General features: G+C 43.9%; 2 protein-coding genes across 5 annotated transcripts; both read left to right on the forward strand.

Annotated features, from left to right (window-relative positions):
* Positions 1-1325: 1325 nt before the first annotated feature.
* LOC103067952 (interferon-inducible GTPase 5-like) lies at positions 1326-8414 on the forward strand. 4 transcript variants are annotated; one of them, XM_088139949.1, is made up of 2 exons: positions 1326-1628; positions 6823-8414. In XM_088139949.1, the coding sequence occupies exon 2, from the start codon at positions 6836-6838 to the stop codon at positions 8054-8056; it is 1221 nt and encodes a 406-aa protein (XP_087996075.1). In that variant the 5' UTR covers positions 1326-1628; positions 6823-6835; the 3' UTR covers positions 8057-8414. The 4 variants fall into 4 exon arrangements, with proteins under 4 accessions (XP_087996075.1, XP_087996074.1, XP_087996077.1 ...); XM_088139948.1 differs by having other exon boundaries at positions 1326-1624; XM_088139951.1 differs by lacking the exon at positions 1326-1628 and adding an exon at positions 1911-2514.
* A 7731-nt stretch (positions 8415-16145) lies between these two features.
* On the forward strand, positions 16146-20545 carry LOC107326442 (phospholipase A2 inhibitor and Ly6/PLAUR domain-containing protein-like). The gene is made up of 6 exons (XM_015890200.3): positions 16146-16257; positions 17002-17094; positions 17422-17532; positions 17662-17820; positions 18908-19048; positions 20237-20545. The coding sequence occupies exons 2-6, from the start codon at positions 17040-17042 to the stop codon at positions 20446-20448; spliced, it is 678 nt and encodes a 225-aa protein (XP_015745686.1). The 5' UTR covers positions 16146-16257; positions 17002-17039; the 3' UTR covers positions 20449-20545.
* The last annotated feature ends 49 nt before the right edge of the window (positions 20546-20594 follow it).

The following is a 20594-nucleotide window of genomic DNA, read 5'->3' on the forward strand; positions in this document are numbered from 1 at the left end:
CGCTCTCTCCTTTTCATTCAAAAAAAAAAATGCGCCCAACAGTCAGTCGCCACGAGCAGCTGCTAAACCCGCGGCTTTTTGATCTGTCGCTCCCCGCGGACCATCCAATAGGAGCGCGAGGCCGCAGCCCGCCTCCCAACGCACTTTCCGAGTGCGTAGGCTCCGCCCATGCAGTGTTAGAAGAGGCTGCTCGCGCCTCCCCTCCTTTCTTGTCTGAGCTGCTGTGGCGCAAGCCTGGTAACCATAGAGACAGAAGGGCAAGAAGGGGGCGGGCTCTTTGGGCGCCGGGCTGGACCAACCTTCTTCAAGCTGGCGCCCTCCGAGTACGCTGAGCTGCAACAGCTACAAGTTACATTAAATCAGAAGCCGATTGTGCCCTCGTCCTCGCAGCCTCCCGTTGCGGAGCCAGCCAAGTTGCGGGGAGGGAGGAGCAGGGGAGGGGTCCGACAGCACCTTTCACGTGCAAACTGAACAGCTGCATTCCCACAAGATGAACTTGGTTCGCAGGTTTCTGGCTTGGCGTGCGGCGCGCACCCAGGCAACTCGGTTAGCTTATGGTTCCAGAGATTGGGCAAACCCCGAGCATGAGGGAATGCAACAGTCGGGTTCAGCGTCATGTGTGCACGTAGCTAATAATAAGCCCGTGTCTGAAGGTGCAACGGGAACGCTGATGCTGCACGCAGCGAGGGAGAAAAAAAATGGCTTCAAAATCTTTACCCGAGACTTCCAAGAATTGTAAAAATGAGTTTCAGGAGGGGCCGTTTCCCCTTCTCCGTTTAATCTACTTCTCCTGGAAGGCATCCTATCCACCGGGGTGCAGGCCTTCTGGGTGGGGGGATAACACTAGGGAAAGCCACATCTCAAGGAGCCCTCAATCACAGATGTTCCCCGGGTGATGGGCTCGCATCCCCGTTTGTCAGCCCAGCTTGCCCCACAAGGCTTTTGTAGAGGAAAAAAGTTGGAAGCCGGCCTGTTGCCTTTTATCCCTGGAAGGGGGGAGGGGGGCTCTTCCAAATGCAATAAACGCATGCCCACGTACAGGCTGGGGATGACGCCAATAAGCAGATTTTTTGCAAGCAACCTTGGAAATCATCGGGGCGTTTGCAAAATGCTTCTCTCTCGGGACGCATCGCCTTTGCAAAGGGAAAATCGACCTAAAGCTTCTCTTTCGCCAGGCGACTCGAAGCGGTCTGCGGACCCCCAGGCCTACAAAACGGAGCCTCTCCGGATGTACCCCAATCGGACTCCGTTCACGGTTCCGTCCAACGCGGCTCTTTCGGCAGGCGGCGGCCCCACCTTTCCGGCTCGGCAGCTCCGCCTCCTCGCAAGCGCCACTTTCTGTTTCTTTTCTCCCCCGTCCGAGCGAAGGCTCGCCCCTTGGCAACTTCGTTCCCTGGGGAAATCCTGCAGGGATTCCCCCCCCCCCCAGCCAGGTTGGGGGGCCTTCGCTGGGCGGCAGGGGATCCCGCTGGGTCCAGAAGGAAAAGCGTGGCGCGTTCGGATTGCTGGGACCAAGCCGCGAAGGATCGCGCGCATCACGACCGCTGCAAGACGAGCCGGTTGCGAGGACCCTTTGCGAGGCGGGCTGCAGGCTCGGAGCCTCCCTCCGGACGCGGCAAGGCGGGCAGGTGTCTTGGGGGTCCGCGTGCAACGAGCGCAACGGAGTCCTGGGGGACGAAGGAGCGGGCTGTAGCGGGCGGGAGGGGGAAAAGGGCAGCCAGCATCTGAGTTTCAGTGATTTTTGCATCGTCTTCGGCGGTGTTCGCTTCCTTCTGCTCTGGTTCTACAGCAGTGTTGCTCAACCTGGGCCACTTTAAGATGGGTGGACTTCAACTCCCAGAATTCCCCAGCCAGCAGGGCTGGCTGGGGAATTCTGGGAGTTGAAGTCCACCCATCTTAAAGTGGCCCAGGTTGAGCAACACTGTTCTACCTGGTTTGGGTGTACTTTGAATGGGACCAAAATACAGCCCATCACTTCCAGCTGTTATTTCTTATGGGGGCCCAGGGGTGTGCCCCGCGAAAGGGAATGTGGAAACTCAACATTCAGAACGGGAGGAAAACGCCTGCGCGTTTAGCCGCCGGTCGAAATGGAAGGAGAGAAACAGTTACTGGGGAAGAAACTTGCAGGCGCGGAAGGGAAAAAAAATGATTGGATTGAAAGAAGTGGATTTCGAAACAAGCTGCGGTAGCCGTGCGGAAATGGACGCGCGGGCTCGCCGTACGAAGAGGAGATTTTTGGAAGTGCAACCGTGCCTGTTGGACACACTGCTTGTTGTTCTCTTGGGTGCAGAATTGATGAAATGTTTCGGAGCCCCCTGTTCCTATTCTGCCTCTCTCTCCTAAGAAGAAAATACTACTAGGTCGGCGTGCTAGCGACGCTCGCTCTCAGATATGGTCAGTGGCTAGAAATAAGCTGGTTTCCTGGGCCGCTGATCCCTATCTGGTTCGTCCCCTTGTCGCCACTTAGGGCCAATTCAGCTTGCTGTGAATGTTTTCCTCCAAGGACACTTGTAGGTAATTCACATGTGTGGGGAGCATCTCATAGGTTTGGTAGTGAATGTGTATGGGGGCGGGGGTGGCTTTGACCACCACAGTATGCACAACGATCAGAGATCACTGATCTTTGCCAGGCCCCGGTTGGTGGCTGGGTCCCCGGGCTTTTGTGGCAAGCTATGGCTTTTCTGAGATTAGTTGACAAAACCTTGTTGGTCTGGAACATTGTTAGTTGCTCATGGGGCTGTCGTGGCTGTTGACGGAGAGCACCGTCTTATCTCAAGCGTTGGTCTTAAGATGGGTTCATCAGTTTCTCGAAGGGGCAGTTTGGCGGAACAGCAAGGGCTCAGGTCAACAGTTGGAAATGTGGGGTGCGGGTATCCGGGGTAGGAATCTAGTGTAGCCCGAAGGCTGGCGATGAGTATGAATCCTGTGATATTGTGATGGGACGTATCTACGAAGGAGGAGTTGCTGTGTGGATTGCAGCAGAGAGCAAGGCTACCAGGAAGGAGGGGGTGCGTTCCAGGAAGGACAAGGACAACACAGTCCGGGGCTGGGGTGTCGGAAGACTGCATTTGAAACCCCCCTCTCTTTAACTTTAAAAAGGGTGGGGCTTCAGTGGCAGAGTTGGGGCCGCCAGCTTGACTTTTTGACCCCCTCCCTGCAGACACCCCTGAACTCCAGGGCATGTGCAGTTATTTTGTTGGCCTTTGCTGAGGGAACTGGTAAAGATACCAGCTGATCTGTGATGGGTTGCAACAGAGAGCAAGGCTATCGGAGGGAGGGGGTGCATTAGTAGGAAGTGAAAGAGGTTCAGGGTAGCCACTCCCTAGAATCTCCCAGGGTATATCTACTAGTTGCTGTAGTACAGATTGAGTTTGGCAAGGTTCTTTCTTTCTTTCTTTCTTTCTTTCTTTCTTTCTTTCTTTCTTTCTTTCTTTCTTTCTTTCTTTCTTTCTTTCTTTCTTTCTCCTTCCTTCCCTCCCTCCCTCCCTCCCTATCTCTCTCTCCCCCTTCCTTCCTTCCCTCCCTCCCTCTCCCCCTCCCCTGTCCCCCTCCCTCCCTTCCTTCTTTCTTTCCCTCCCTCCCTATTTATTTATTTCTCTCTCTCTCTCCCCCCTTCCTTCCCTCCCTCCCTCCCTCCCTCCCTCCTTTCTTTCTTTCTTTCTTTCTTTCTTTCTTTCTTTCTTTCTTTCTTTCTTTCTTTCTTTCTTTCTTTCTTTCTTTCTTTCTTTCTTTCTTTCTTTCTTTCTTTCTTACACACTACCCATCTCATGAGGAAGTGACTCTGGGCGGTTTCCAATAAAAACAACAAATAAATATTAGTTAAAATAGAATATAAGTAGTATGAAAATACAATAAAACCAAGTATGTGCATAAATAATAATATCTTCCATGGTGTAAGCAATAAAAAAACTGAATTTGGATGAACTGTTTCCTTGCTGTTCTTGGATCGGGCCTGGCAGATATTAAGGTCTCAAATCTCCTCTTGAAGCGGAGTTGCATCGGTATTTGCATTCTTTAGGACTTGTATCCTGTCTGAGGGCAGATTTAAGGGGGGAGCAGATCTTTCCTGCCTGCCCCATCATCATTGGGGTTCTGTGTATTTGAATTCCACGGAGGAGCGAAGTAGGGATTTTCTTGGACCGTTGGCAAAGCCCAGTTGATCAGTGCTTTGCCTCTTTAATGCACCATCACTAAAATTTCTTTCAGATCATCCAGTCTGTCAATAATGTCAGCCTGTTCCCAGTCCGACAAGATATTGAAGGATTTCAAAGATTCTTCCAGGAAACCAGCAAGGGGCTAGCAAACTGCAAAATTGCAAGGTTTCTTTTGTTGAATTTTTCTCTTTCAAGGATGCTGGTAAGGCAGTGTTGTCCAAACTTGGCCACTTTAAGATGAGTGGACCAACTCCCAGAATTCCCCAGCCAGCATGGCTGGGGAATTCTGGGAGTTGAAGTCCACTCATCTTAAAGTGGCCAAGTTTGGACAACACTGTGGTAAGGCTTCCTTGTGATTGTTTAGGCCGGTGTTTCTCAACCTGAGCAACTTTAAGATGTGCGGACTTCAACTCCCAGAATCCCCCAGTCAGCTTGAGAAACACTGGTCTAGACTAAAGACGAGCTGTTGGGTAGGTACTGTAGGTTAAAGTGACAGCACTCTCCTGTCCAAATTGCTTGATATTTAAAAGTGTGCTAGCTTCTGCTGAGCAAAAAACATGGAGGGGAAAGATCGAAAAGTTGTGCAAGAAAGGTTTCATGCTGAACAGTGTGCTGGGGATCATAGAGACGGCTCAAAAGCCAGCAGTGCATGGCTAAAGTTGCCCTGGGGAGGGAGCTGTTGCATATTCTATAAATCTTACAAGTGGCTTTCACAACATCACAGCTGGCTCAAGGACAAAATAGTAATTTTTTTGGATCCCCATCATACTTCCTTCATTCTCCTATTTAGAATTTGTAAAATAATTTGATTTTTTGGTAGAGTTTATAATTAATTTGCTTCTCATCCTTAACTGGGCATTTGTCCCTGGATGGTTACTCTTCCCTACATAGCTTTTCAGCTCTTCTCTTTCGTTTTGTTCATTCCTCTCATCTCTCTTTCCCTTTCTAGAGTTAGGATTGAGTATTGACCTGTCTTATCTTCATGGTGATTGTAGCCTACAGGTAGTCCTTGATTAGCGACTGCCTTGTACAGCGACTGTTTGCAGTTATGACAGTGATGAAAAAGTAACTTTGCAACTAATCCTTGCATCTACAACCTTGGCAGGTCTGTATAAAGAAAAGCTGAAGGAAGAGTGTAAGCACAGTTGTGGTTTCACTTAGCGACCACTTTGCTTAACAATCGAGTTGCTGGTCCCAATTGTGGTAGCTAAACAAGGACTACCTATATAATTAAAGCAGGGAGCTTGGGATCTGAATTTTTCTCCAAGGCCTCAGTTGGTAAATTCTCAGTAAACTTTGCAAAATACTCTTTTAGAGAGTCTACTTTGTTTTTAACTATGGTCAATGGGTTGAAAATTGAGAGAGTCAGCAGACTGTGTCTGGCCATGAAATCAGCTATATGGCCATCTTTTATTTATTTATTTAAATGTATTGGCCACCCAACTCCAGTGAACTCTTGTATTTAAGATCTGGATTTTCAGGTTCACTGGAAATAATCCATGCTGCTGCTAAGCAAACGGCGGCAGTCTGCAAAGAGGGGACAGCTCTTGTTGAATTAGGACAGATGTATAAGTTGTTGGCTTTCAGTCTCTTCCTGGAGATCCCATTCTAAAATAATGAGGAGAGGGGTTGTATTACTTACAAAGCAAACTGGCTTGGTTGGAATGTATCTGTCAGTTTTCAGCTATTTCAAGGGCATGGATGAAACCTGTGTTGCAGAATGTGAGAGCTCCTCTTCTCCAATCTTATTACAGGTAGTCCTCACTTAACAACTGTTCATTTAGTGACTGCTCAAAGTTACAGTGGTGTTGAATAAAGGGACTTACAACCGTTGCAGCACCCCCATGGTCACGTGATGGCAATCTGGGCGCTTGGCAACCAGTTTGCACTTACAATGGTTGCAGCATCCCGGGGTCATGTGATTGCCATTTGCCAGCCGGCCTCCGGCAAGCAAAATCAACAGGGAACCATGTGATTTGCTTAACAACTGCATGATTTGCTTAATGGCCGCAGTGATTTGCTTAAGGACCACTGCAAAAAAGATTGTAAAATTGCTCATGACTCACTTAACAACTGCCCTGCTTAACAATGAATTTTCTGGTCCCTATTGTGGTTGTTAAGTGAGGACTACCTGTACTCTGTGCGTCAGAAGGTTCCCAGGCAAGTACACGTAATCCACAGGTTAAAAACACCCAGGTTACAGACAACCCATAGTTAAGAATGGAGCCTATTGTAGCAAAATTTGAGTTAAATGCATTATGATTTGAGTTAAATACACAATGGTTCGAGTTCATTACACAATACTACTTATACAGTATTATACAATAACACTGTTCTGGTTTACATACAAATTCAGCTTAAGGACAGACTTTGGAAACAGAACTCATCTTTAAACTGGAGACTACCTGTAGTGGGAAGTTTTAAGAATTAAGATTAAAAAGAGCAACAAAGGGATCAAGTAAAAGCAATCAGGTCAAATAAAATAAAAGAAAGTGAGGTGCCAGGGGCTAAAGGACAATAAGCTGAGAGAACTTATTACAGGAGGTGTTTCGCCATTGCCATCTTTCCTCCCACTCCAGGAGAAAAAGTTAGCAGGCATGTATAGAAAGAAACAGGCATATTGTATGTAGAAAGAAACTTTATTTCCCTGTTTCTTTTATTCTCTCAGCTGAGCTTCCACCATGGACCTCCACGAGGCCGACCTCAGAGAGATGGCTTCTGTTATCAAGTCGCAAGTAGTTCTGGAGGTGTCTTCTCAAGTCCAGTCGCTCCTGGATTCTCTAGATACCACCACCCTAGACATTGCAGTGACGGGGGAAGTTGGGGCTGGCAAGTCCACCTTCGTCAATGCCGTGTTGGGAATTAATGATGAGGACTTCCATGCAGCCAAGACCGGGGTGGTTGAGACCACCACTTTACCCACTCCCTATCATCACCCTCATCTGCCAAATGTTCGGCTTTGGGACTTGCCAGGCATTGGCACCCCATGCTTCCAAGCCAAGAAATATCTGCAGCTGGTGGGATTTGAGAAATATGACTTCTTCATCATTGTAGCATCTGAGCGTTTCCGAGAGAATCACGCTGAGCTGGCCCGGGCTGTTGGCGCGATGGGCAAGCGTTTCTACTTTGTCCGTTCCAAGATAGACCAGGACCTGCAAGCTTCACAACAACGAAGACCAAGTTTTTTCCAGGAAGTTCAAGTGCTGAAGGAAATAGAGGCAGACTGTACCCGCCAGCTAAAGAATGAAAGCCTGGAGAACCCCAAGGTCTTCCTGATCTCCAGCTTCGAATTGCATAGATTTGATTTCCACCGCTTGCAGGATACTTTGGCTGAAGAGTTGGAGGGCCACAAAAAGCACACGCTGCTGCTTTCATTCCCATCTGTCACTGCTGCAGCTGTGCAGAAGAAGAAGAGTTCGCTGCGCCAGCACATCTGGAAGAAGGCTTTGCTGGCATGTATTGTTTCAGCTTTACCTAGCCATCCTTTCCACCTCAATATCCCCATGCTCATGAACGCTCTCAAGAAATATCAGCAGCATTTTGGCTTGGATGCTACTTCTTTGGAGACGTTGGCCACCATGGTCTCAAAGCCCTGTTTTGAATTGAAAAATCAAGTGCGTTCAACATTAGGGAGAGGCCTTTCAGAGAATGGTGTCCAGGCAATTTTGAGCCAATCTGCAGCCTATGGGCAGCTGGCTGCCAAAATGGTGACAAACAAAGTGCCCTTTTTGAGCAACGTGATAGCAGGGGGCATCTCATTTGTGGCTGCCTATTTCTTGTTGCACACTGCTCTGGATAGCTTTGCACAAGATGCGCAGAGGGTCTTAGAAAGAGCATATGGTTTGGAGGAAGAGTTCCAGGGCTCCTCTCGCTATCCTTCGCCTGGCTTCATCTGTGATTGAAGATGGACCAAGAACACCACCCAAGATAGCTTGGAGGTGGACAAGTGTGCGCATTCTCTCTTTTCTATACCAGTGTTGCTTCTTGTTTTTCCCCTTTGGTCAAACTGGCCAGGAGAACTCAGTGAAGGTTGCCTATCATGTGAAGAGATCCCCCAAAGATTACTGAGATAGGTCTTCAAAGGATGACACCACATAAATTGGAAAGATTCTTTGTATTTCTATTAGATGTACCAGATTTGGTTATTGGGAGGAGTTTACATCACTGTTTTTGATATAATAAATTGGTTCTTAGAATCTTTTGTACAATGGCTCTTATGAACTCATAAATGCTCTGGAATCCTTCGATGTCTCAATGGATCATTTATTTATTTATTTTATACATACATTTATAGACCATCCATTTCACAAGGACTCAAGGCAGTTTATGGTTGTAACAGTAATTTGTTAAAAGAAACCCAACCAACCAACTTGCAATCATCCTGCTTAAAGTAACTAGCTAAGCAGCCAAAATACCATCAGTGACCAAATGCTGAATGGATAAAAGAAACATTTTCAGGACCTTCTGAAGACCAAGAAGCTGAGAGTATCTCATGGGGGAAAGTGTTCCTAAGGGGCATCAGGTCTCTGCTTCCCTCACCTCTTCATTCCTTCTGTTAAAGATCACATGGGATGGGCCAAGTCTGGATGGGAGAGATAGTAGGTATCTAGTTGCCTAACCATACAGGTCTGTAAAAGTAACACCCACTCCTGCAAATTGGACTCAGAAGTATGCAGTAACTAGTGCAGTGTCTGCAGCATAGATGTAACACTGCTAAATCTGCTACTCCCAGTTAGCAGATGAACCACTATATTTGGGGCCTGTTGAAGCTTCCAGGTCATCTTCAAAGGCAGCCCCAGATAAAGCACGTACACAAAGTGACTAGAATGTGAATTGCTATTGCAAAGCTGGCCAAAGGGCCCTCTGGCCACAGCTTCCACCTACTGCTCTAGTAAGGGCCAGGAGACACCTTAGATCATGAATCTGTTCCCTTAGGAGGAGTGCAACCCTCTCAAGAGCTAAGATTGGAGCTGGGATATAGTTAGATCTATCACCAACCAACAGTAACTCTTGTCTTGCAGGGATTTAAACTGAGCTTGTTTTGACGTCTTCAGATCTTTACAGCCTCTAGGCATCAGGTCAGGATCTGGCCTGGTCTGGGGTGGTGTCAGCCCTCTGAGTTCAGCCAGGTCTCGAAACAGATGCCACAAAGACTATCAGACCCTCTTTTGTAGGGTATAATCACAGAACCTTGAAAGCCTAACAGAGTTTCCCTCTGCCCCCTCTTATATCATACAGAATCAAAGTAGGATTATTTTGAGTCTTTTTTCACATTCCTTCTTTCCCAGGATTGAGATGTCATGTACTATCTCTTTTATCTCCTAATGGTTCTTGCATACTTCACCAATGTTCTCTCTGGCTCCCTCTAGAGCCTGGAAGTACAGCTGGGCATCATCATCAGTGTCCTGATGGTATCACACCCCAAACTGATGGATGACTTCCGCAGTGGCTTCATGTTGATATTCAACAACATGGGGGAGAAGACCCTTTGGAACTCCATATCAGAGCAACCATAGTTGTGGCCACCCTTCCCTACACCACTGTCTGGAACCACCCACTCAGGAAAGAGCAGAACCATCGTAAAACAATGCATCTATGTCCCAACGGTTCAGAAGGACGCTATGTTCAATGGTACTGAAGGTCCCTGAGAGATCTAACAAGCAGGACAGGTATACTCCTCCCCCACCCCCACCAGATACTGACAGAGTTAATCCACTAGGACAACCAGTGCCATGCCTGTCTTATATCCAGGCGTGAAACCAGAGTGCAGTCCCGTATATAATTAAGTGCTGTCCTGGGTTCTCCTGAAACAACCAGAAGCCAAACTAGATATGGTGCATAAAGCCAAATTAAGTGATCCATTTAGTTTGGCCCTAATTATTACAAGGGATGTAAAATGGCCACAAGTCCCTCTGTTCATTGGTCACTGCAAGATGGAGGATCACCAGCTGGATCTCTCTCAGGTTACTTTCCTAACAACTTTTTTGGGGGAGGGGAGATTGAGGAAGAAAGTTGGTAACTTAGATTAACCTACCTCACCTTGCTGCAACTCCATTGTATTGGATTAAAAGTTCCATCAATTGATCACGATGATTCAAGTTGGGGGAAAGTGTTGTTGTTGTTTAATGGCCTTCCTTTGAGTCAACCCACAAAGGAAAAAAAAACAGGAAAAGAAAGAAAAGGAATAACAAAACAACCATAAATTATGTATGGATGATTACCATGAAAAGCGGTCATTGTTTATTGAAACTGTTGTGTAGAACTCTATATACATGCATGAGGAGTTGAACAAGAGAGGTTGAAGGAAAGCTGATTTGTAGAGATCCGGCTTGCTTTGGATATGCTTTTAAGTTGGAATGAATAGAAAAGGCGATTTCTGGGAGTAAGGCCATGCGTAGGACTGGAGACAGGAATTTGGAGATTGTGCTGTTGTTGGCATTGCTGCGTCACTTCCATCGAGTGAAAGTGGAGGAGTTGGCTTCTGGTTTGGAATGCCAACCAAGTCTGATGAATTGGTAGGACAGGACAGCCTCCAAAGCCATCTTCTACGGCCCATAAATTCTCAGAGCATTAAGTGAATTCTCAGAGCATTAAGTTAACCTTAACTGAGATCAGTTCAGAGTTTCTAAAGCTGAGGCTGCATCCTCAGTGAGAGAAGGTATATTTTATTAGATCTGGCTTCTTTTTCTTTTTCTTTTTAATATATATTATTTTTATTGAAAGTGTTAACCATAGTAAGAACTCATAAAAACTAAAGTAGAATGAAAGAAGAAAGAGAAAGGGAGAAATAAAAGAAAAAGCTAAAAGTGCAAAAAGAAAAAGTAGAGAGAAAGAAAAAAAGATACGAAGAAAGATGTAAAGAAGTGGCTTCCGATCTTCTTCACAACAGTTATATATTTTAACGTCTCTCTCTGAAGTTACATCATGACTCTCTTCTTTCTATAATCGAACCTGTCTAATCATCAAAACCATAAATCACAAGTTCATTTTTTCTTTTTTATGCAAAAAGTCCATGAGAGGTTTCCAATCACCAATAAACATAGATAATTGTCTTTTCTCTAATCAAACAAGTCAATTTAGCCATTTCAGCAAGTTCTGCCATCTTCACCAACCATTCCTCCATTGTGGGTAATGCCAAATCTTTCCATCTGGCTTATTTCCCAAAGATGGGCAAGTGGGAAATACTATAAACATACTGCTTATGGAAGGTTCAAAGGCTATTTAATGGAAATAAGGATTCCTAGTATCTTGATCCTAAACATATGAGCAGACAACATGTACACCTTTAAAAAAAAAAAAAACTTTGACCAACTCTTATGTTTAAATGCAGATTTTCTAATTTATAGGCTCAGGACTCTTCCTTCTAATGTGGATTGATGAGGGGGGAATGCTAACCAAGATTTCTCAGTGAGGGCTGAATGACCCTTTTTTAGCCATTTCATGGCTAAAAATGGCCATTTTAAGTTTAAATTTAAAATAAATTTTAAATGTTGCAATGATCAGATGAAAAAGTGTTTGCAATCTTGAACACATTGTGCCGTCTCATTTTTAATGCAGCTTTATTATTTTGGTAAGAAAAAAATTAGTCACCTCTGGAAATATCAATGAGTATTTCAGATCAGCTTCCGGTAAAAAATGTATTTTTTGTTAGGCTTCAAGGAATCACTAGATGGCACACTGTCTTCTCTATCTGTTCCCCAGTGCAAAACATCTAATGATCCCAAGGAGAGTCTGTGGCACGCACTAGCCAGCTGAATCTAACAAACATCAAAATGGGATCTTCAAAGAGGTTTAGGATTTTTATTTCTAACAAGAAGGAAGTGATGAATTCAGGAGATGCATTAAAAGCGCTGTGAATATATTTAAATGCTACCAGTCATCTTACTTGGAGGAACTGCACTGGAAAATGTTTTGGAATGCTGGTGTTGAAGTGGATGAATAAAAACGCTGGAGTTTCATATGGGCAGGATTTCTTCCTAAACTTTCATGTTTATATGAAGTCCAGTAGAATATGACCAGGCCGTATGGACCAGCAGGGGGCCCTGTTGAAAGAGAATTTGCTCCTTTCAGAGTTACAAAAAGGACACAACATTTTAAAAGTGTTTAAATAAACAAGCAAAGCCTTACTCTGAACAAACGTTTTGAAAGTCCCTGCTATTCTCTATCCTCGATCGCAGCAAATATCCGTGAAGCTAGCTTGTTGGAAACCAAAGTCTGAAATCATTTTGGAGCTTCTGAAATTTACAGTAACTGTGTTTGTTTCCAAAGGAGGAAATGACGAAGAAGCTGCCATTTTGATTATTATCTTCCAAACAGAGCCCATTGTTAACCAGTGCATATGGTTATGCTTTATGAAGGACGGTACTTGTTTCTATAATATCTTCTGTTCTGATGGAACATTTCATTTGGGTTGCACTGAAGTTTTTATAGATCATTCTGGACATTCCTTTGTTTTGTCACATTGTCCTAACTCCAGGTGGGCAACCCATGGCCCCAGCGCTGCATTTCCCCATGATTTGATTTAATTTTACATAACCCTTGGCCTATGTCCCCTGAAAGAGATCAGTGGAGACCCTTGGTAATAGCTATACATGGTAGCTGATGCTTGGGGGAGAGTCTCCTCATCAGAGAATGAGCGTTCTGTCAATTTTGGTTATTGCTTCCATCCACTCCTTGTTTCAGCCCTGCCTACCATGAACCCAGAAGAAACTTGGTTCTGGATAGGAAAAAAAAATGTTGCTCACTCTTGCTGTATAGTCAGAAAAAAATTAGCGTTGGTTGCTTTCGGTAGAGACATTTATTTATTTACGGATATGATTATCTGTAGACCACCCATTTTCCAAAGGTTTCCGGTTGAGGCCTTTTTAAAAAACAAACTGGGAATAAATGTTGCGTGCGTCCAGTGGTTTGACAAAACACGTTTTCTGATAAAGTAAGAACATTTCCTTTACAAGCAACAGGAAGTGTACGTTGGAGTTAAGGCCTGGAAATGGAGGGGAACAATCCATATTTGCTTGCAGAGATGCGCATGAAGACCTTCTGAGTGTGGCCCTCAAAGACCTCAAAAAATTGTTACCAAGCTGTAAGCTTCCTTAAGACAGAGGAGGGAAATCACCAAATGCTTGACTGGAATGTCATACTATTAATATTTAATTCAATTCATTTGGAAATGAAGTCAAATGCAGTTTTGCCCCTGCCCTCCTAATAATTTTTGGAGTAGGATACAGGGGTGGGGGAGTCTGCAGGTGAAGGCAAAAAAAAAGAAAAGAAAAAAAAGTCAAGATGCTACTTGCAACGGTGCAAACAAAGCCCCATTCCTTTTTTATCATTGCAGTTCCCATCTTGACTTTTTTGACACCCCACATTCCCAGACAACCCTGGATCCAGTCATGCTTGCTGTTGGAAATGTCTCTCTATCCCATTTCTGAAAGGAATATGAATTCCTTCCCAGTTGCTCACACCCTTGTGAGAAAATTCCATTGTTTGGTTTTTGGAACAAGTCAACCCATTTAGCAAATTCAACAGCTGAATACTGTCCATATCTGTGAAAAGAAGAAGTTGAGTTAATAATTAACTAGCTAACACTGAGGTGGGGCAGAAATGAATGGCCTCATGCAGGTGAAAGAGCAGAGAGGATTCCCATACACAAGGGACTGGCTTACTCCATTTGGAAGAAGTGAAGTTGGATAAATTGCCATCAAAATGGTCCTTCCCATAAGACAATTAGCTTAAGAGACTCAATTTACCTAGCTTTGGGCCATTGGTGGGTGGTGAATGTGGCACAGTGAAGAGCTTCAATGTTCTGACCTGTAAAACAGGGTTCCTCAACCTTGGCAACTTTAAGACGGGTGGACTTCAACTCCCAGAATTCCCCAGCCTCTTCAGTTCTGGGAGTTGAAGTCCACCTGTCTTAAAGTTGCCAAGGTTGAGGAACCCTGCTGTAAAAGGTAAAGATGGGCCCAGAGTCAAGCTTGACTCCAAGTCTGGAGAGGGAGCCATGGATGAAGGCATAAATCTCTTTCTAGCAAGGACTAATGTTATGTATTTGCTTATTTATTTATACATACATATGTCCATCCATCCATCCACCCATCCAATTTAGAGGCCACCTGGCTCCTGATGATTCTGGGTGGCTTCCAATTAAAAACAGAACAATATAAAACCAGAAAAGAAATCATGAGTGGCCTGAAGACAAGCATATAAACAAAAAACCCACTACTCTGCCCCAGTAACTTCCTGAAGGACATCAGGGTGGGAGCCAACTGGATCTCTGAGGGGATATTATTCCAGAGGGCAGGGCAGGGACAACCAGGAAGGTACACAGAGGTGTTCTGATTGCAGCAAGGAAGGAGTGGAGAAGGAACTTGATTTTTTTCCCCCCAATAGTGGTGACCAATGGATCCCTCTCTGATTTGGCAAAAATCAGTCTAGCAAGTTTCTAGCAAGAATCTAGAGTTTCTCTAGATAGTTTTCAAATAACCAGATTGCTCCTTTCTAACATGTTCCTTTGGGTGAAGGGGGAACTTATTCCCTGCATATGTTCAGAGAATAAATGAAAGAAAGGCATACAGTATCTGGATGTTTAGATGGATATGATCAACCTCTGATGTACTCCAAGATTTGCAGATTCCCCTGGGAACTCACAGAGGGAGGGGGCCAGGCACAAAGAAAATAGCACTTTCCCTGTAACCTGTCCCCATATTCTGAATAGCTTAGGAGGTAATTGCATGGGCTGGGAAAAAGGTTCCCAGGTTATTCATAGATAATAATAGAAATACTGTAAATATTTCAGTAGAAATAATGTATTGCTTCCAGGGTTCTGCTATTGATGGAGTTTATCTGATTTACAACTGCCTTTTATTTCACCCTTATTAGGGCAAAGAATAATTCTCATTTACCGCATCGGACTTCACGATCTTTTGGGGAAAAGGATCGCTATCTACATCCCATTGGAGGAAAAATCCTAGAAGCTGGACTGTACTGCACGTGCAGTACAAATGAATGACATCTCTAGTTATATTGCAGGATTTTAAATATGTCACTATGGAAGCAAAATGTTAGAAAAACAGTGTAGGAACCTAAACAAGCAAGGACATCGAGAAATCTACGTGTGTCGTCTTAACCCCTTCTTTAAGATGAGATCTTTTCCAGCTTGAAGTTGGAAAGAGGAAGCAGGGCATTGGTGTCCTTCCTGGTGGGCTCATCAGAATCTCCCACCATTTGGAGATTCACCAGGTTAAACTGGAACTTGAATTACCGAAATAAATTGCTGTGTTCACATGACATGCAGCGCTCAAAGAAATAATATTCTGCTTATACAATGACCTGGGGGCTAGGAGACCCCAAGGTCAGATACAGAACCTGAGACCAGAAAAATCCATTACAATAACAGTGCACCCATAGATAGGACCCTCCCTTTCCATGGAGAAATGACCTGCTCTCAGTCCATTAGCATGCTCAGATGTAAGATTGGAACTTGGAAACATATTTATAGCTGGAGGCTTAGAATTGGCTGAAATTGTTGGTGTTCTGCTGGAATCATGATCTTTCTGGTATCTATAATAAAACTAGCTTATGAAGAGCTGTGTCCTATTAGCTTTCAAGTTTGAGTAGTGGTCTGGGTGAAACTAAGATGATCCCTGGGTTTATAACAGGCTGGATCACAATCCCATTTCAGACTAGTCCCAAAGGTTGCGTGAACCTAGCCACTGTGATGGAAAGGCAACAATGGATGTTTTAAACAAGTCAGGTTCACACAATGTGTCCACTGAGCCAAGCAAACCTCATGACGGCTTAGTGAAGGGTGTGAACTATAGGAGAATGATCTGGATTCAGGGAACCCCCAAACATCACAACTCCTAAGTTCTACATCACAACCCCAGAATACTTCTACAAAGCAGCAACTATTGTTTTATTTGGAAGTAATATTCTAACCGTCAGAGGTGGCAAGGTCTAACAAGCCACATTTGTAGGCTTTCAGGAACTAATTTGTCATGATATTAGCTCATGCATAATTTTCCCAAACAAATCGATCATCAGTTCTATAAAAAGGGAAGAGAGAGGGCCTCAAATACATTACATCTGCTGGATCTCAGGCCCAGAGGTAAGTTGTGATGAATTTCTGGTCTCTAAGCATAGGTGGCAGACATCCACCCTCCTGTGCTATTTCTTTTCTTCGCTTATCTTCTATTTTCCACACCCAGATTTGTGCAATTTCAAAAGCTGCCAAATTGTTTTGTTGATGGATTTCTGAATTGTCAGAGATAGATTTCTAAGTTATGGGATGTCAGACCTGAACAAGTCAATGGCTAAATAAATGAGGGAAGACAGTATTAAATGTACTAAATTGATATGCATGCTTCTAGCCTAACAATAGAAAATATACTTTTTTTAAAAAGATTCTGAGTGTTGAAGAGCAGAGTTCTATCACATCTTTGCATATCAGTTCTGAGAATATTTGCCATACAAATTAAGAATGGACAGAGAAATTACTTAAATAATTCGGATTTGTGGAAATTCCCTACCCTTCTTTATTGAAATGTCTGGGGCTTCAGCTGTCACAATGTGGATATTACTCTGAAACTCAGAAATTCACTTTGACATTTTACACTAACCAGAAATGATATAATGGCAGATCTACTCTTCTGCCCCTTTCCAACCATTCCTTATTCTCCCAGTCTCAGCAATTGTGAAATGATATGACACGTTTTAGAGGCCAGATTTAGTTTGAGGATTACTAGTTGTCATCCCTCTTACACATCTTTATTTTAAAACCAAACCAAAGTAAAACTGTTTAGTTTTGTAAGATGAATGCTTGATCTGAAATAAATGAAATGTCTCTTCACAGAATAGGAAGTATTCTATCTGCTCTTCCCCCAAGGAACCATGAAGGGAGATTTGCTCCTCTTCCTTATTTCTATTGTCCTCCCTCGTGTCCATGGTGAGTCCATTCAACCCTGAGTTTTGGGCTTGTTCTAGGTTTTGTGTGAGGTTTCTGGGCAGATGACTATAAATGGATTATAGTAATTGTAGCCACCAAGTACTGTTCCTTCGTTCCTTGCTGTAGAATCAACACCTCATAGGTAGGCAACCACCAGGAGGAGATGGCAAGAGGAAAGATTAGTGTGGAAGTTATCCACTTTTCAAGCTGCGCTCTACGTGGACACTTCCAAATTTGATGGGCCAAAGATCAACACCTGTTTGGGCCTATAGCAGAGCCATGTCCTCCTTGTTCCTCCAGTAACTCACATTTTCTCTCTCTCCTTAGGAATGGTAAACTTAACCTGTGTTTCATGTCCTCTTGGAAACACCAAATGCGGAGCTAATTGCACAGATTTGGGGATTGCATGTGCTACTTTAGAAGAAGTCAATACACTGGGTAAGAGTGCTGGATCTCATAGGATGGCATACTCAGTAGGACCCTGAGGCTAAGGAGAGTGGAGTTGCTCTTCTCCCAAAGCCAATGGAATGGCCCTGATGTTCTCTATTTGCTTTTTATCCTCCCCAGGCGGGAGCGTCAGTCCCAATGGATCATACCAAGGATGCATTGATCAACAGCATTGTAGACCTCTTGCCTTCACCTTGACCACAGCTCCTGGACGCCACGTCCAAAGCAATATGGCATGTTGCTCAACAGATATGTGCAATGAAGAGTTGAATCTAAGCGGTGGGTATTAACTGAGCTTGGGAACTGTTCCTTTTTTTTTTTTTTTTACTAGAATTACTTTATTTAAAAAGGAAAACAATAATGTAAAAATCCTTTCTGTTGCATTAAGTAGTCATATTTAAAATTTACAGTGGCAAGGAAGGAAAAATATAGAGCTTCTCAAGATACATAAAGCAATTATAAAAATTAAAAATTAATCCTCTGAACAGACTGAAAGATGTTACTGGTCTGTTACAAGTCAATCACTGAATTTGCACAGGGAAAAAAATATGTATCAGAAACAATAAAGATTTCAATGTCACATGCATGTCAAAGTCAATCAAAAGTCTGATTGCTCATTCTTGCCTAAATATTTACCTTTATCCTAGGGACAATGAATTGTTCCTGCAAGTGATTATTGCATGTTCCTTCCTGGACTTTTCCAGATTCTTGTTATTTCGGCCTTAAGTCAGAGGCATAGGAACTGTTCCTATGGGCAGGGAGACTTTAGGTTGGGTTCTCTGCTAAGAAAATTAAGGAACAGAGGGGCTATTATCTTTTAAGTCCATAATGCAACCCTTTTTTGTGCCCAGGTCCCAAGGAGGACAACTCTATAAAGTGTCTTGATCCAAAGACCTAATGCACATCTGTCAGAAATTTCTGCTGATGCACCAATGTCTAAACTGAGATTTAAAAAATAGGGAAAATTTAGAATGGGACTAACCAACCATCACTCAAAGGCAGCCTATTCAGAGTTGGGTGGATCTTTATAAAAATGTGCAGGTCAATGAAAAATTGGTTAAAGTACCATATGTGTAAGGGAAAAAAATATATTTTTGTAGGCAGTCCTTGACTTAGTGGTACAGGATCCTTATGCATCAGAGTATCTAGGGGTAGTAATGGTGGTGGGTGTCAAAAAATTCAAGATGATGCCATGATTGTACCATCAAAATCTTCCCTTTTTTACATGGGCTGCCAACATGACACAGATGAAAAAGTGTTGCGTGATCATGGCAACTGACCTGACTTTTTGACCCTCCCCCCCCAACAGATCCCCTGATATCCCTTCTCCCTTGGATGCTAATATGAAATCTATCTTGTTTTACAGTTCCCCCAGTTGGTACTTTGGAAAATGGGGTGTTTTGCCCCGCCTGTGAAAGCTACAACCAGAAACAGTGTGAGATCAAAAGTCACATTGCCTGCACTGGAACGGAGGAGAAATGCATTATTCTTGCAGGAGAATCTATCGGTATTTCTTCAACAATTTCCCCATTCATCCTCCCCCAATATATTGGCTAGAGTCACACCTTGATCCTTAAAGAGTTGGAATGTAAGACAGAGGCAATTTAGATGTGGTCTTCCTTAGTTTATTTATTTATTCATCATACTTATATGGCCGCCCATCTCCCTATCAAGTGACTCTGGGTGGCATGCAACAATATATACAATATTAATGTTATTAATATTAAAAAAGTTAAATTATAAAAGGCACAAAACTAAAACAGAATAAAAAAGAGATAGGCAAAGGGAAGGTGTTAATTACACGGGAGCCATCTTAATATTTCACCAGTCCCCTGGGGTCCCCAGGCCTGATGACACAACCAGGTCTTGAGGGACTTCTGGCAAGTTAAAAAGGGATGACGCCAGCCTCACTTCTGGGGGAAGGATGTTCCATAATGAGGGGGCCACAGCAGGAAAGTCCCACCACCTGGGACCCGTCAAACGAAACTCCCTAGTCAATGGGACCTGAGCGTGCCCATTGACATGTCTGCTGGATCTGGTGGGATGAGTCAATGTAACTGGGGAGAGATGGTCCTTCAAATAACCCGGTCCCATGCCATGTATGGCTTTAAAGGTCAAAATCAGCACCTTGAACTGGACCCGGAAACAAACTGGTAACCAATGCAGGTTGTGGAGTGGAGGTGTAGCGTGTGTTCTTCTGGAAACACACATAACTGCCTGCGCTACTGCATTCTGTACCAGTCGAAGCTTCTGGATACTCTTCAAGGGCAACCCCATGTATTTCATCAGTGTGAAAGAATGTAGATTTGCCCTTGGGAATGGGGAAGGAATAAGTTTCAGAAAAGATTACTCAATCTTGAGAAAGAGGAAAGTATGAGAAAGAAACTCAAAGTAACTCTGCCTTGATTTTGTTTTGTATAAGATGGGGTAAACTCTTATGGGCTTTCAAAATTAGCTTTTGAGGCAGACAAGGTCAAGAAACAGGCATCGCAGGAACCCTAGGAACGCTATTGATTGTTGTAGGTGAAATGATAGCATCTCCTTAGGAAGTTCAGTGTTGCTTGATTCGCACATGCAAGTCAATATTCAAGAGTTAAACTTGCACGTGTGAACCGGCCCCCGATCCCACAATTCCCCATGCAAGGTGATTCCCATGTTTGCAGATATGTAGCTCTGCTTATTTCTCTCTCTGCAGCTTCTGCGAATCAATCATTTGCCATTAAAGGCTGTGCAACTAAGAATGCCTGCAGCTTGCTACAGAATGACCTGGTGCCATTTGGAGGGAAGATATATAAGTTGACTGTTAACGCTACTTGCACGGACAGGGGAGTATTGAGTATGATTTCCTCCCCAGGCATCATTTTTTCTTCCCTTGCTGGAGTCCTCTTAGTCCAGAACCTCTCTTGAAGACATCTGGTTCCTCTCCTGGGCTTGATAAAAAGGCCACCATCTGGGTGGTCTCCAGAATTGCAAATAAAATTTTCAAATTCTTTTCTATCACAAAGACTAGTAATCTTTCAAACAAAGTGGAAGAAGGAATGAAGGCACTAATT

This window comes from Python bivittatus, unplaced genomic scaffold (assembly GCF_059951505.1).
Source record: "Python bivittatus isolate LINGU-HERP-01145 unplaced genomic scaffold, Pbiv_v1 ctg000310_np1212, whole genome shotgun sequence".
Lineage (NCBI taxonomy): Eukaryota > Metazoa > Chordata > Lepidosauria > Squamata > Pythonidae > Python > Python bivittatus.